The sequence below is a fragment of the Prionailurus viverrinus genome, chromosome A2, assembly GCF_022837055.1.
Source record: "Prionailurus viverrinus isolate Anna chromosome A2, UM_Priviv_1.0, whole genome shotgun sequence".
In the NCBI taxonomy this organism is placed as follows: domain Eukaryota; kingdom Metazoa; phylum Chordata; class Mammalia; order Carnivora; family Felidae; genus Prionailurus; species Prionailurus viverrinus.
The window spans coordinates 20631191-20647955 of record NC_062562.1 but is presented as its reverse complement, the minus strand read 5'-3'; the positions used below and the strand labels follow the sequence as shown (position 1 = coordinate 20647955).

At 38.3% G+C, this 16765-nt stretch overlaps 1 protein-coding gene across 6 annotated transcripts in view; it reads left to right on the top strand.

Annotated features, from left to right (window-relative positions):
• The window catches only part of NEK4 (NIMA related kinase 4), a 50580-nt gene that overhangs the window by 7185 nt on the left and 26630 nt on the right, over window positions 1–16765 (top strand). For 5 of the 6 annotated variants that reach the window (XR_007149433.1, XM_047845707.1, XM_047845743.1 and 2 more), the window contains exons 6-14: window positions 76–217; window positions 2327–2704; window positions 9240–9410; window positions 9919–10071; window positions 10537–10603; window positions 11386–11495; window positions 12815–12903; window positions 14137–14342; window positions 14800–14933. Coding sequence is in view for 5 of the 6 variants with exons in the window: in XM_047845707.1 (XP_047701663.1) it covers window positions 76–217; window positions 2327–2704; window positions 9240–9410; window positions 9919–10071; window positions 10537–10603; window positions 11386–11495; window positions 12815–12903; window positions 14137–14342; window positions 14800–14933 (1450 nt within the window). In the remaining variant the exon portion in view is untranslated. The remainder of the gene's footprint in view (window positions 1–75; window positions 218–2326; window positions 2705–9239; window positions 9411–9918; window positions 10072–10536; window positions 10604–11385; window positions 11496–12814; window positions 12904–14136; window positions 14343–14799; window positions 14934–16765) is intronic. The other variant, XM_047845722.1, reaches the window with a different exon arrangement.

The following is a 16765-nucleotide window of genomic DNA, read 5'->3' as shown; positions in this document are numbered from 1 at the left end:
CATTTCTCCATATATGTAAAAACCTTTAATCTTCACTGTACTGATGATAATTTTTTTCTTTCCTTCCTCATAAAGAAAGACCTCCAAAAATAATATTAAAAATGGTGACTCTAAATCGAAACCTGTTGCTGCAGTGGTTTCTGGAAAGGCTGAATCAAATCATAAAGTCTTTCCCCTCCAGCCTCACTCTTCTGAGGGCTCCAAGACATATGTAATGGTATGTTTCGTTTTAAAGCGTATGTATTTTAGCAACTATTAAAATAGTAGGTATTCAAAGCAAGTTACATAACATCAAGTTAACCATTTTAAAGTAAGCCATTAATTGCATTTAGTACATTCACAATGTTGTGCAACCCCCATCTCTATCTAGTTCCAAAACATTTCATATCACCCCAGAAGGAAACCCCAGACCATTAAGTAATCATCCTCATTCCCTGTTCCATCCAGTCCCTGGAAACCACCAATGTGTTTTCTGTCTCTATGGATTTGCCTACTCCAAGTATTTCATATAAATGGAACCATATAATAAGTTACTTTTCGCGTCTGGCTTCTTTCACTCAGCATGATGTTTTTGAGGTAGCATGTGTCAGCACTTCATCAGTTTTTATGTCTGAGTGATACTCCGTTATATGTGTGCACCACAGTTTGCTTATCCAGTCATTCACTAGTGGGTATTGAATTGTTTCCACCTTTTGGCTATTGGTATGAACATTTGGGTACAAGTCTTTGAGTCTCTGTTCTCAGTTCTTTTGCATATATACGTAGGAATGAAATTGCTGGGTCATGTGGTAATTCTGTGTTTACTTTCTGAGGTACTACAATGCTGTTCTCCAAAGTGGTTGCACCATTTTACTTTCCTACCAGCAGTCCACAAGAGTTCTGGTTTCTCCACAACCTCAGCAGCTCCTGTGACTTTCTACTTTTCTCATTCTAGCCATCCTAGTGGATGTGAAATGCTGAGTGTAGTCTGGGTTTGCATTTCCCTGATGACCAATGACATAGAGTCCCTTCCCATAAGCTTCTTGACCATTTGTATTTGTTCCCTCAAGAAATGTCTGTTAAGCCCTTTGCCCGTTTTTTAATTGAGTTTTTTGTAGTTTTGTTGTTGAGGTCTAAGAGTTCTTTCTATTTTCTGGACACTAGCTCCTTATCAGAGATATGATTTACGAATATTTCTTCCCATGCTATATAGTTTGGCTTTTTTACTTTTTTTTTTTTTTAAGTTTATTTATTTGTTTTGAAAGAGAGATAGAGTGAACATGAGCAGGGGAGGGGCAGAGAGGGGGGAGAGAGAGAAAAGGGAGGGGAGGAGAGGGGAGAATTCCAAGCAGGCTCCACACTGGCAGTGTAGAGCTAGACATGGAGCTTGAACTCACAAACTGTGAGATCATGACCTGAGCCAAAATCCAGAGTCAGATGCTTAACAGACTGAGCCACCCAGGTGCCCTGGCTTTTTACTTTCTTGATAATGTCCAGTTATACACAAAAGTTTTTAATGTTGATGAAAGCCAATTTATCTTTTTTTTTTTTTTCTTATGTTGCTTGTACTTTTGGTGTCCTATCTAAGAATCCTGTGCCAAATCCAAGTTCATGATGACATATGGCTATGTTTTTTTCTAGGAGTTTTATAATTTTAGCTCTTGTATCTAGGTTGCTGATTCATTTTTAAATTTTTAAATTTTCTTTTATTGTGAAATATCTATGACATAGAATTTGACATTTTGAACCATTTTTAAGCATACAATTTAGTGGCCTTAACTACACTCACAATGTTGTGCAACCATCACCACTATCTTCCAAAAACCTTTCATTGCTCCAAGCAAACTCTGTGCTCATTAAGCAATAGTCTCCCATTCCTCCCGTTCCCAGGCCCTGGTAACCTCTAATCTACTTTCCGTCTCTAGGAGTTTACCTGTTCTAGATAAGTTAATCATACAATAATTGCCCTTTTGTGTCTTGCTTATTTCATTCAGCATGTTTTCAAGGTTCACCCATGTCATAGCATGTGTCAGTACTTCACTCCTTTTAATGGCTTTATAATATTCCATTGTATGTGTATATTATATTTTGTTTATTCATCTGCTAATGGACATTGAGGTTGTTTCCACTTTTAGGCCAGTGTGAATAACGCTGCTCTAAACACTGGTGAGCAAATAACCTGTTTGAGTCTTACTTTTCAGTTCTTCGAGATGTTTACCTAGGAGTGAGATTCCCAGGTTGTGTGATGATTCTATGTTTAACTTCTGAGGAACCTGCCATTCCTTTTGAGTTAATTTTATGGGGTGTGAGGAGTGCTGTAATAAATGAGAAGCCTATTTTCACTCAGGGTGAAGACAAATATTTGTCCCAGGAGAAACCCATGGTCACTGGCCCCTTGAAGTCACCAGCAAGTCTGAAAGTCCACACCTCCAAGCTGGACGTGAGCAATACTGCAGAATCACTAGCCACGATCAGTAGAGTGAATATTGACATCCTACCTTCAGAAAGGAGGGACTCACTGAAAGATGGCTTAGTTCGGGAGAATGAGCTAGAAGGTAAATGTGGTATTTCTCAAGTGAAGGAGAAGCTGCAGGATGGCACGAAGCCCAGCACTCACCCCAGAAACCTGATTCCCACATGGTCCTCTGGTGATGTCGCTGGGGGAAGGAATGACCGACTGAATCCTCTGCAACCCCTAAACACAGACCAAAAGCCAAAAGACCAGGTGAGTGATACGCATGAGGTGTTGGTTTCAGAGAGATGACTGGAAAGTGCAGTTATGAAGGTGTGGCTCGTGTTGTTTGTCCTGTTCTAGTTGGTGTTTTGGGAAAGTTAGTTACTCTGTGTACCAGTTTAAACATGCCACAAACTGGGGTGCTTGGGTGGCTCAGTCGGTTAAGCATCTGACTTTGGCTCAGGTCATGATCTTGTGGCTCGTGAGTTTGAGCCCCATTTTGGGCTCTATACTGACAGCTCAGAGCCTGGAGCCTGCTCTGGATTCTGTGTCTCCCTCTCTCTCTGCCCCTCCCCTGCTCACTCTCTGTCTCTCTCTCCTTCAAAAATAAATAAACATTAAAAAAAATTTCTTTTTAAATAAACATTACACAAACTAAAGGATAGGACCCAGGGCTTCTTAGATCCCTTCTGTGCCCTGGCATAGGGTATTTGGTGGAAGCAGGGTACTTGTATGTTTTGTCCCATTTTTTTGTCACTCTTCCGTAGGCCTCCACATGGATGGGTAGTTCCAACAAGTAGGTAACATCACATTTCTTCTTGCTCTTGAAAAGTTAGTGATTGATCTCATTTCTTAAGAATAAAAAAATATATATATGTATTGGAACCAAAGGGGAAAGAAAAGAAGGAGAAAAGCAAATGAGCAAAAGGATTTTGATACTAAGAGACTGTTCTGAGTAAATTTAAAGGTTAACTTTTACTTGAATTTGGAAAGAAGCCCGAGTTAAATGAAGCATGGCAATAGCTGAGGATTAGAGAGAAAGCCAGAACATTTGGTGAACTTTACGTTTTTATATGTAAAATATTCTAAAAATATATTTAAGTTGTATATTAACTGTTTTTATAATATGCTAAATATATTTGATATCATTTTTATATAGATATATAAAACTATTTTATACATTTATATTCAAATGTTTCTAATAAAATTTTATTTTTGTGGAAAAGCCCACGTGTAATGCTTTTGTCACTTAAAGTCATTAGACAGAAGTCTTAAACTTTCTTTGTTTGGACACTGGGATTCTTAGTACTTTGTAGATAAAATTATGTGTTCTGCTTGGCTCTCAAATTATATTCAGGTATACTTCTTTCATTTTTTTCTAATTTCACAGTACTAATTCAATGATTTTTAGTCTGTTTATAGAGTTATACAATCATACTGTCTTATTCCCAAACATTTTTTGTAATGTTTATTTTCTTTTTTGAGAGACCGAGAGCGTGCATGCAAGCAGGAGCAGGGGAGGAGGGGCAGAGGGAGAGAGAGAGTCCCAAGCAGGCCCCACACTCAGCACGGAGCCCAACTAGGGGCTTAATCCCACCACCATGAGATTGTGACCTGAGCCGAAATCAAGAGTCAGAGGCTTGGAGCGCCTGAGTGGCTCAGTCGGTTGAGCATCCGACTTCGCTCAGGTCACGATCTCACAGTCCGTGAGTTCGAGCTCCGCATCAGGCTCTGTGCTGACAGCTCAGAGCCTGGAGCCTTCTTCGGATTCTGTGTCTCCCCCTCTCTCTGAACCTCCCCCGTTCATGCTCTGTCTCTCTCTGTCTCAAAAATAAATAAATGTTAAAAAAAAAAAATTAAAAAAAAAAAAAAAGAGTCAGAGGCTTAATGGACTCAGCCACCCAGCTGCCCCAGAACATTTTTATAGCCTCAAAAATAAACCCTATACCCACTAATAGTCACTCTCTAGCCCGTGCAACCATTATTTGTATGGATTTGCTTATTCTGAGCATTTCATGTACAGGCATACTTCAGAGATATTGCGGGTTCAATTACAGATCATTGCAATAAAGCGAACATTGCAGTACCGGTGTCACATGAAATTTTTGGTTTCCTGGTGCATGTAAGAGTTATGTTTACATTATAGTCTAACCATCATCTGAGCTTTCAGGAAATCGTAATCTTTTTGCTGGTGGAGGGTCCTACCTCAATGTTGATGAGTGCTGACCAATGCCGTAGGTGCTGAAGGGTTAGGGTGACTGTGGCAATTTCTTTAAATAAGACAGCAGTGAAGTTTTTGATACATTGGTTGACCCTTCCTTTTCCTTGAACACTTAGAAGCCATCGTAGTGTTAGTAATTGGCCTAATTTTCATATTGTTATGTCTCAGGGAGTTAGAAGTCCCAAGAAGATGGAGAGAGGTGGGGGAATGGCCAGTAGGTGGAGCAATCATAACACACGCATTTATCAGTTAAGTTCTCCATCTTTTATGGGCACAATTTGTGGTGCACCAAAACAACTACAATAGTAACATCACAGATCACAGATCACCATAACAACTATTATACTACTGAACTTTTGAAATATTGTGAGAATTACCAAAACGTGACAGAGTCATAAAGCAAGAAAATGCCGTTGGAAAGAATGGTGCCGATAGACTTGGTCATTGCAGAGCTACCACAGACTTTCCGTTTGTAAAAAATACAGTATCTGTGAAGCGCAATTAAGTGGAGTATAATGAAATGAGGTAGGCCTAGAAATAGGATCATAAATTTAGGGACTTTTGTGTCTGGCTTCTTTTACTTAGCATAATGTTTTCAAGATTTCTTCATTGTTGTAGCATATACCAGTATTTCATTCCTTTTTAAATTGCCAAATAAATTCACTGTATGTATATACCATGTTTTATTTGTTCATTCATCAGTTGATGAACATTTGGGTTGTTTTCAGTTTTTGGTTACTATGGGTGATTCTGTTATGAGCATTCTTACACATAAGTTTTTGTGTGGATGTACGTTTTCAGTTCTCTTGGGTATGTATCTAAGAGTGGAATTGCAGGGTCTTACGTATGCTAATTCTATGTTTAACTTTTTGAGGAACTCTAAAACTGTTTTCCAAAGCAACTGCATCATTTTACTTCCCAACAATATACAAGAGTTGCAGTTTCTCCACATCCTCACCAATACTTGCTATTTTCTGTTTTGTTTTATTTTTTTCCTAGCTTATCTTAGTGAGTGTGAAGTGGTATCTTACAGTGGTTTTGATTTGCATCTCCCTAATGACTGTGTTCAGCATCTTTTCATGTGCTTATTGGCCTTCTGTATACCTACTTTGGAGAAGTACTGTTTCAGATGCTTTGCCCACTTTTTAATTGGTTTATTTATCTTTTTATTGTTGAATTGTAAGAGTTCTTTATTCTAGATGTCAGTCCCTTACCAGGTATAAGATTTGAAGATATTATTTCCCTTTCTGTGAGTTCTCTTCATTTTCTCGATGGTATGCTTTGAAGCACAAGAGTTTGTAATTTTGATACAGTCCGGTTTTGTCTATTTTTTCTTTTGTCACTTGTGCTTTTGGTGTTATGGATACCTATCCCTATGTTTTCTTCTAAGAGTGTATAGTTTTAGCTCTTACATTTAAGTCTGTGACCCATTTGAGTTAAATTTTTGTGTATGGTGTGAAGAAGGGGTCCAGCTTCATACTTTCGTATGAACATCAGCTTGTCTTAGCACCATTCATTAAAAGATTATTCTTTCTCCATTGAATTGTCTGGGCATTCTTGTTGAAAATCAATAGACTATAAATGTAATGGCTTATTTCTAGACTCTTAGTTCTGTTCTGTTGATCTGTATGTCTGCCCCCTGTCAGTAACACAGTCTTAATTATTGTAGAGAAGTTGAAGTCTTTCAACTTTCTTTTTTAAATGTTTATTTTCGGGAAAGAGAGTGTGCACACATGTGTGCACATATGCAGGAGAGGGACAGAGACAGAGGGAGACAGAGGATCCAAAGCAGGCTATGTGCTGAGAGCAGATAACCCAATACAGGGCTCAAACTCATGAACCATGAGACCGTGACCTGAGCTGAAGTCAGTCACTTAACTGGGCCACCCAGTCACCCCCAACTTTATTATTTCTTAGTATTGTTTTGGCTATTTGGGGTCCTTTGCATTTACATTTTAAGACCAGCTTGTTAATTTCTGCAAGATGGGCTGAGATTTCAATAGGCATTGAATCTGTAGATCATTTCCAGAGTATTGCTATCTTAATATTTAAGTCTTACAGTCCATTAATATGAGATGTCTTTCTATTTATTTAGGTCTTTAACAGACTTTTTGCTGTTTAGTGTTCAAGCCTTGCACTTCTTTTATTAAATTCATTTTTAAATATTTTATTCCTTTTGATACTACTATAAATGGAGTGGTCTTAATTTTATCTTCATAGTGTTCTTTGCTTGTGTATAGAAATACAGTTGATTTTTGCATATCGGCCCTATGTCCTACAACCTTGAACTCATCTATTCTCTATTGGTTCTAATAATTTTTTTAATGTTTATTTTGAGAGAGAGTGCAAGCAGGTGAGGGGCAGAGAGAGAGGGAGAGAGAATCCTAAGTAGGCTCTGTGCCGCCAGCATAGAGCCCGATACCGGGCTTGATCTCACAAACCGTGAGATTATGACCTGAGCCAAAATCAAGAGTTGGATGCTTAACGGACTGAGCCACCCAGACCCCCTTTAATAATTTTTTTATAATGAACTGTAGGATTTTCTGAATACAATATCATATTATCTGCAAATGGAGATGGTTTTATTTCTTCTTTTCAGATGTGGTTGCCTTTATTTCTTTTTCTTGCCTAATTGCCCTGGCTAGAACCTCCAGTATGGTATTGAGTAGAAGCAGTGAAGGTGGACATCTTTGTCTTGTTCCTGATCACTATCTTTTTTTTACATATAATATATCACACGGGTTTTTTGTTTCTCTGATAGAACTTGATGTCTAGCATTTCCTCTTTTTTGTTGTTGTTGTTGTTGTTACTGTTTTTATTGATAAAGGTAGAAGTTTTTTAGGACCAATTGGATTTCATTGAGAAATGAATTGCTTAAGTCATTTGTTCTGTCATTCTTGTATCTGTATAAACTTTATTTGAACATCCTGTACTTATCAGCAGAGAAAAATTTATTTCACTGTCCAGAATTATATCACTATTTATTATCAGGGTCTCCTTGTTCAGCCAGCCTATTGTATAATATTGTAAACATGTAATCATTTGCTATATTTTTTTGTATAATGTTACATGGACTCGAAATAATAAATTTACAAATTATTTTCTTACAGGAGTTGTTAGTTTGTGTTTGGCAGAGAACCTAAATGGTAGATGATAATGACTCTTAGAAAGCAACCTCAGGGCAGGACTCCTGGGTGGCGGGACTTGGTTAAGTGTCTGCCTCTTGATTTTGGCTCAGGTCATGATCTCATGGTTTGTGAGTTCAAGCCCCATGTTGGGCTCAGTGCTGACAGCATGGAGCCTGCTTGGGATTCTCTCTCTCTCTCTCTCTCTCTCTCTCTCTCTCTCTCTCTGCCTTCCCCTGCTTACATACTCTCTCTGTCTCTCAAAAAATAAATAAATAAACATAAAAAAATTTTTTAAAAAGCAACCTCACCTTGTATTAACATTGCATTTTTTGTTTTTCTTTCTACAATGTACCACACAGGGGCTCTTGATAAAAATGTGCTGCTTGAATGAGATTCAGTTACCAGTGTCCATCTGTCAGATGTTCTGATAGTTAAAAATTGTTTAAGAAGTAAACATAAAGGGCACCTGGGTGGTTCAGTTGGTTGAGCATCTGATTCTTGATTTCGGTTGGGGTCATGATCCCAAGGTTGTGGGACTGAGCCCTGCTTTGGGCTCCACACTCAGCATGGAGCCTGCTGGGGATTTGAGGATTCTCTCTCTCTCTCTCTCTCTCTCTCTCTCTCTCTCTCTCTCTGCTTCTCTTCCCTGCTTGTGCATACTCTCCCTGTCTCTCTCTTAAAAAAAAAAATGGAGAAAAAAGAAATGTAAAAATCTATTTTGTTTTAATAATTTGTATGCATTTGTTTCTAAAACCAGCTATCCTAATAAAATACTAAGTCCTTTGTGATCTTTATAACTTAGAAGGTAATTTACCTTATCATCACTACTGCTAGGAATAGCTCCTGTTTTTTGAGCATCTAGTATGTGCTAGACAGAGTCCTAAGTACTTGAATGCACCATCTCCTTCAACCTGCTTCAGTCAGGCAGTGTGAGTGAGGTATTATACCGCTTTATCGAGGAGGAAACTGAGGTTCAGGAGTATTAAGTTTCTCAGATAGGATTCCATTTGACTCCAAACCCAGTGCTGTTTTCTTGGTGCTTTTTAGGGTGTATCCAAATAACTGATATTTACTTGGGAAGTATGTATATATTAAATTGGATTTCATTTAAAATGTTTCCTAGTTTTCCGAATACAAATCCTATTAAAAGTTATGAAAAGAAGTATTTTTTTAAAACATGAATCGAACGTCAGGAGTTTGGGTTAATAACAATCTGAGTAATGTAATTAAAATAATTACTTACTTTTATTTGGAAAAAGAGGAAAAAAAGCCAGAAAATGTGGATAACCAATGTCAGCATTTTGTCTTTGCCTGTCCACTGCAAATGAGCATTCATTTTGATAAAGACACTCCTCATTTCCATTTATAATTTTAATATAGTTTGGTCACTTGGAAGTTCAAGACTATCTCATTATTCTGTTTTCTTTTTTGTTTGTTTAATTTCATTATTCTTAAGGATCAAGTTGCTGGTGAATGTGTTCTAGAAAAACCAGACAGGACCAACCCAGGTTTACAGCCACACAGCTCCGGGTCTGAGCCTTCCCTCTCTCGACAACGACGACAGAAGAAAAGAGAACACCCTGAACACAGTGGGGAAAGGACACAGGTCAGCGGAGATCTCTTTGAAGTAAGTCACTGTGCTGTTGCTTGGGAAATAGACTTTATTTAGAATGACTAACAGTTGCCAAAAAGACACATAAGAAATGCAGGGAACATATGGAGAGGGGTAGCAATGGCAAGATGCTAAATATTAGTTTTCAAATGTCAGTGAGTTGGAAACAGAGTAAAGATCTTATCTTTTCCATCAAAAATGGACAAATCCTCTTGAGAGTTAAAGGAACAGGCTAACAAGAGTATTTCTCTGATCCCTCCTGTGTTATCCTGATGAATAGTTTCTCCCTTATCTTCTGCATAGAATCATGTCTACACCTCATTTCTTTCACAAGCACCCTGTCTATAAGCTTCTCAGATGGTAATTCACTTTTGGCAGAGTTTCTTTCCAATAAAATGCAATGTTTTGAATTTCTTGAGAGCAAATCACTGCCAAATACATAGGAGACTTACTGGTAGGGGAACTTTGGAAGTGGTTGTATATGAAACTGATAATTCCCACCTCCCCTTTTTAATTATTTAAGTTCCAAGAGGCTCCTCCTCGACTTTTGCCTTCTCTTCCCACTATTGGAAAAACGGATATCACATTATCACAAAAAGATGCTGAAAATCAAAGTAAAGTGGTCATTGGGTCTACTGTGAGCTGTTCGAGCAGCAGGGAGGTGCCATCATCCAAGGTTTGTTGGAGTGTATATTGGATTTGTTTCAACCTTCTTATAAAACTTTTTGGTTGTAAAAATCCTATATATATTGTGAAGTTTTCTGTTGAAACATCTTAGCCCTGCCTTTTGCCAAACAATGGAGGGGACAAATTTGTGATTCTCAGCAGAAGCTTTCATTGAAATGGACAGATTCTATAGTTCCAGGGATGGTTGCTTCCACTTAATTAAGGAGACCAAAGTAGATTCTGAATGTAGGAAATGCAAAATTTTCCATTTACCCTTCCAAAAATGAGTACTTCCCAGAAATGAGTGTTCTGATCATTCTAGCTAGTAGTTGTAACCAGGATATGACTGGTTTCAAACACGTTCCTTTAAAGGCCTGTGGAAGGCCTGTCCTGTAGTGCTGGATGATAATGTCATGCATTCCAGGTGTTCTAAAAATAGTGAGAAGGAATGAAAGTAACGGACTTTCTTTAAAAGGATCGACCATTATCAGCAAGAGAGAGGAGGCGACTAAAGCAGTCACAGGAAGAGGTGTTCCCCTCAGGTAAAGTTTTCTCTTTCCTTCATCTATTGGAGGTTGTTGGTATGGCTTATGGATGTGGCATTGGTTCTGATTGTGAGATGTGAAGTATTTTCAGCATCAGTGATCCATCTGGGAAACAGATTTGGGAGAATTTTTAAAATTTCTTGGTAAATCTTTTAAAAAATCAGCATATGCGGCTGTTGGGTCTGGAACTTGTATTATCAGAGGAAAAGGATATTAAAAAGAGAGCAAGAGGGGTTTGAGTGGCATTAACTCCTGGGAGATTTCAGACAGGAAATGGAGTGAGTGTTCAGTTTGTTTCCATGTTCAGATTCTGCTGGTCAAAGAGTGGTGTCTTCTCAGGAACAGAGAGAGGAAGCTGGGAGAATGGTGCTTCCCTGGGCTGAGGGCTGTGATCATTCTTATCGCTATCATCTAAAAACAGTACTAGCAGTTTCCATTTATTGAATGCTGACTATGTCTCAAGCATTATGGTAAGCGTTTTAAGAGCATTGTCTCATCTCATGTTTACAGTAGCTGTCAAAGGCAGGCAGCATTATCTCCATTTTGCAGCTGAGGAAACTGAGGCTTGGAGGGCTTAAATACTTGCCCAGGGTCACAGCACCGGTAGACCTAGAGCTGAGGTTTGAGCTGAGGTGTCAGGGACCAGAGTGATGATGAATATGCTGTCTGAGGTACTTCTGGGCTGGCACTTGCTGGGGTATCTTTCATATCCTGTGTAAAGCCCACTTCTTTTGGGGCCAGCCCACTACAAACAACTGCTGGGGTGGTCACTTTTTCAGGCCCTTCAGTGAGGAGAGCTTCTCTGAGTGCATCAGGACCAGGGAAACCACCAGAGGAAGGCCAGCCCACCCCTGGCCGATGGTTGTCTTCTGACTGCTGTGCGACTCAGGTATATTACATAGTCCTATGGAAAGGGGGGACGTGTCTATATCATCTGGCAAGCCTAATACAGTAAGCCTCATAACTGCCAGCTCCATTTATTTCTGGGACAGAACTGGCTTAAGTTCTGCCTTTTCACTTTTTTTTTTTTTTCTTTTTTTTTTGAGAGAGAGAGAGAGAGAGAAAGTGCTCACAAGGGAGAGGCAGAGGAAGAGAGAATTTTAAGCATGGACGTGGAGCCCAACACAGGGCTTGATCTCCCAACTGTGAGATCGTGACCTGAGCTGAAATCAAGAGTCTAATGCTTAACTGACTGAGCCACCCAAGCACCCCACCTTTTCACTCTTGATAAGGAAAAGAACTGGTGAATAATAATTAAGAAGGTTATTTTTGCACCATTAAGGGAATGAGTTTTACAGATGCTCTTATAAGCAGTTGGTAGGTTAGTTGCTATCTTTCTTTAGGTAGTATTTAAAACAAGACTTTAAACGGCTTCCATTAGGCAACCTTTTGCTTATTCTGCTGTGTAACCAATATACCCACCTACCTGGCCAAATTTTAGTCTCACTTGCTTATTATCTTTGCTCAGTTTCCTGTTTGTGTCAGAGTTCATTACCTTCTCGCCTAGGGATGATGTAGGGGCAGCACCTAGTGGCTAAATGGGTAATTGCAGGTTTCCAACCCATTTTCACTTTTTTGTGTATTGATACCTTAGGAAAAATGATCCATTTTTCTGTACTGCACTTTCTGACATTATTTCTAGGAGCATATAATTATTTTTAAAAACAGAAACTTCTTGCTCTTGAAAGTAAGGAAGATTTGTTTCTTTAACAATATTCTATGAATAAATTGTTTCACTAATTAAGACAGTCTTCTCCATTGTCTAAAGTTTTAAGGTTTGTGTGTAATTAAGTCAAGTACTCCTTTAAAGTATTTTAACAAAGAGTCTCCGATATAAACTGAGGTTTCTTTTATTTATGTGGCATTTTTTCTAGTTTAAAATTCTTTAGAGCACCAGCCCTCTGCGTGGGAGTTGGAGTACCAGAACTGTTTGTCCACTCGCCTCTGGAAAGAAAATTTATTCATAGCTGAGACTTTCCAGGGCCTTGTAAAATTTCCCCTTAAGGTTCTTCACGGTTCACTTGTGTACTTTATAGGTGAACTGGGACATCATTTGGGGAAAGTAACTTCAATTTTTATATCATTAGATTGTCCGGTTAAATTGGATGTAGGTGTGTGTTGTATGTAGACATTGCATCTGAGAGTGTTGCATGCATTACATTCTGGTTGTGTTGTCATGTGGAATTGTGTTTTTCCAAACATTAATAGGAAAAGAAAGTCATCCACTGTCTCTCTGAGGATGAATTAAGTTCTTCTACAAGTTCAACTGACAAATCAGATGGGGATTCCAAAGAACAGTATGTTCTTATTTTTCTGTCTTCTTTCATAAGCAATTTCTGTTTGAATTAATCCTAAATATACATTTGTCATAGTGTTCAGACCTGCAGTGCTGTCATCGATAACATTATAAATGGGTTTTGGTACATGTTAGAGCTAAAAATAATCTCTTCTAATGAACACATCTGATTTCATTCAGAATTCTTCTAGAATGTCTTTCAAGATCTATGGGTTTATAATTTTCATCAGATCCGTGAAAATTTTGGCTGTTACTTCTTCAAAATTTTTTTGGATCCATTTTTGCCTTCTTGAGGATTTTAATTACCTATATATTAGATTGTTTAAAGTTGTCCCACAGCTCACTGATGGCGTTCATGTGTTTTAGACTTTTTTCTGTTTCATTTTTCATAGATTCTACTGCCATATCTTTGAGTTCACTAGTGTTTTCTTCTACAGCATCTAGTTTGCTAATCTTATCTCATGTATTTAACATAGTGTACTTTTAATTTCTAGGAGTTCTATTTGGGTCTTTTTATATCTTCCGTGCCTCTCCTTAAGATGTTAATGCTTTCCTCTACCTTGGACATACGGAATATATTTATAATAACCACTTAAGTGTCCTTATCAACTAATTCTATCACTTGTGTCACTTTTGGGTCTGTTTCTATTAACTGATTTTTTTCTCTTAATAAAGGTGTGCTATTTTCCTGCTTCTTTGCATGTTTGATACTTTTGGCTGGATGTCAGACATTGTCAATTTTATCTCATCGGGAGCTGGTATTTTTGTATTGCTTGATATTCTTGAACTTTATACATGGCTGTAATTAAGTTACTTGCAAATAGTTGGGCAGAATTTATACATAGAACCTGGAGCTTCTTTCTGGCCCTTTCCTTTCTAAAATTTCACTCTCTAGTGGCTATGATTGAACTTTGTCCTTTGTCTCTGCAGGCCAGAAAGACTGTGGGTTTTCTTTTGTACTTTAGCTGCCTATGGCCCTTAGGCTAAAAGGTGTTGACGCCCCTACAGAACCTGCATACAGGTTTTGTATATGCTCCATTGTCTTCACATACTTGAGTTTTAATTTTGTTGGGTTTATACTTATTATTTACAGAAGGGTCTGTCTGTAAGAGCTTACTTGCCTATTTAGAAGAACTTCCTGAAGGTTGTTTTGCATCTAATTTTTTGATGAAAAATTCTCATAAAGCCAATGAAATCACAAGGGGACTTATTTTCTCCCCCCACCTCCCCCCAGGAAAGGTCATACAAATGAAATGAGTGACTTGGTCCAACTGATGACTCAGACCCTAAAATTAGACCCTAAGGAGAGCTGTGAAGATCTCCTCGTTCCAGATCCAGTGTCAGAATTTAAACTTCATCGGAAGTATCGAGATACGCTGATACTTCATGGGAAAGTTGCAGAAGAAGCTGAGGAACTCCATTTTAAAGAGCTACCCTCTGGTGATCAGTTTATTCTTTTACAGCAAACTGGAAAGCATGTTTATTGGAGAAATGTGTCACACCAAGAAGCTAATGCTCCCAAAATGTTTTTGCTTTTTTTAATTATTTTCTTTCAATAACTCCATAAAAGGCATATCTTGTTTTATGCAATAGTTGTGTTCCTGAAAAGTTGCATGCAAATTGTTTTTAAAAAATAAATATAAATAAAATGCATGTTTGGGTTTTTCATGTGGCTTTTCTTCAAATTAGATAGCTGTGGATTTAGGTTTAAGAGGTTGGTAACGAGACATGAAGTGTAAGTTCATGTATACATTTGTAGTCATTAAAAATACATGAAGTGCTTAAACCAAGCTCTTGTCAAAGTGAAAAAAATCTTAACATGACAAGATTTTTACAAAAACATGTTCTTGTTGCAGTGAAGTGTTTATTTTTCCCTATCTTTGTTATTTCTTTTTAGCTATCATGCCAGGTTCTGAAAAGATCAGAAGAATAGTTGAAGTCTTGAGAACTGATGTAATCCAGGGCCTGGGGATTCAACTTTTGGAGCAGGTGTATGATCTTTTGGAAGAGGAGGATGAAGTGGAGAGAGAGGTGAGTGTCCCATCAGCCTAATGTGTCAACTGCTTGTGCGATGGAATTCTTTTTAACAGACTTTTGAAATTATCCATTTCACGCATTTAAAGCATACAGTTCAGTGGTTTTTAGTATGTTCACAGAATTGTACAGCCACTACCACAGCTGATGTTAGAACATTTAATACCTCCAAAAGAGAGCCTGTATTGTCACCCTCCATTGTCCCCAAGCCCTCCACCCCTAAGCAGCCACTGATATTTCTGCGTCTGTAGATTTGCCTGTTCTGGACATTTCATTTAAATGGAATCATACACAACATGTGGTCTTTTGTGATTGGCTTCTCTCAGCATAATGTTTTCAAGATTCATCCATGTTGTAGCATATATCAGATACTTCATTGTTTTATATGGTCAAATGCTATTTATTCCATTCTGTAGCTATCCCACATTTTGATTATCTGTTCATCAGCTGATGGACACTTAGGTTTCCACTTTTTGGCTATTATGAGTAATGCTGCTGTGAACATTTGTGTACAAGTTTTTGTGTGGACATAGGTTTTCATTTTTCTTGGGTATGCATCTAGGAGTGGAAATTGCTAAATCATATGGAAAGTCTGCGTTTAATGTTTTGAAGAACTGCCAGACTCTTTTCCAAAGCAGCTGCACCATTTTACGCTCCTACCGGCAATGTATGAGGGTTCTAATTTCTCCACATTCTTGTCAACTCTTGTTAGTGTCATCATTTTGATTACAGCCATCCTAGCGGGTAGGAATCCCTAGCTGGGATTTTTATTAGAATGATATAGGATCTTGCTCTAAATAAATTCTAGTTTTGGGGCATCTGGGTGGCTCAGTCAGTTAAGCATCTGAAACTTGATTTCGGCTCAGGTAATCTCGCGGTTTATGTGATTGAGCTCCACATCGGGCTCTGGTCTGCGCTAACAGCATGAAGCCTCCTTAGGTTCTCTACCCCCACTGTTTCTATACTGCCTTTTATCCTCTATGCATTTGTCTGTAGTTTTCTGTGTATATACACATCCATCACATCCATATATGTATCATAGGCTTTTTTTGTTTTGTTTTAAAGCCCAAATAGAATTATACTGTACACAGTTTTGTAACATGTAATTTTTACATAATGGTACAACTGAGCTTAGAAGCATAGTCAGCTTCTTGTGGTAACAATCACTTGATCGATCCTGTGCTTTTGAGGCCTTTGCTCTTTTCCTACTGTCGCAGGGCTATTTCCTGATTGAGATGACACTCACTTTGGGTCATGTAGGTTATTCTCCAGTGAGTCAACTGCATTACATCACACCTGCATAAGAAAACTTTCAGAGTAGGGGCGCCTGGGTGGCTTAGTTGGTTAAGCGTCCGACTTCGGCTCAGGTCATGATCTCGCTGTCCATGAGTTCAAGCCCCGTGTTGGGCTCTGTGCTGACAGCTTGGAGCCTGGAGCCTGCTTCAGATTCTGTGTCTCCCTCTCTGCCCCTCCCCTACACATGCTCTGTCTTTCAGAAATAAATAAATGTTAAAAAAATTAAAAAACAGAAAATTTTCAGAGTAGTAGAAGTGCCTGAACAAACATTCTTTTGACTAGCTTTATTTTTAAATATTTGTATTTCTAGTTGTTTGGTGATAATAATAGCAATGACAATAAAGCCTTAAATTCCTAGAAATACAGTTGCTTCTCCACCAATTTATTTATATTGTTTTTGATGCATTATCTTATTTTATCCAGACACTAGTCTGAACACACATGGTCCAAGAACACTCAAATAATAAACCAAATATAAACAGATGTTAAAGATTGGTCTTCATGAGGCGCCTGGGTGGCTCAGGCGGTTGGGC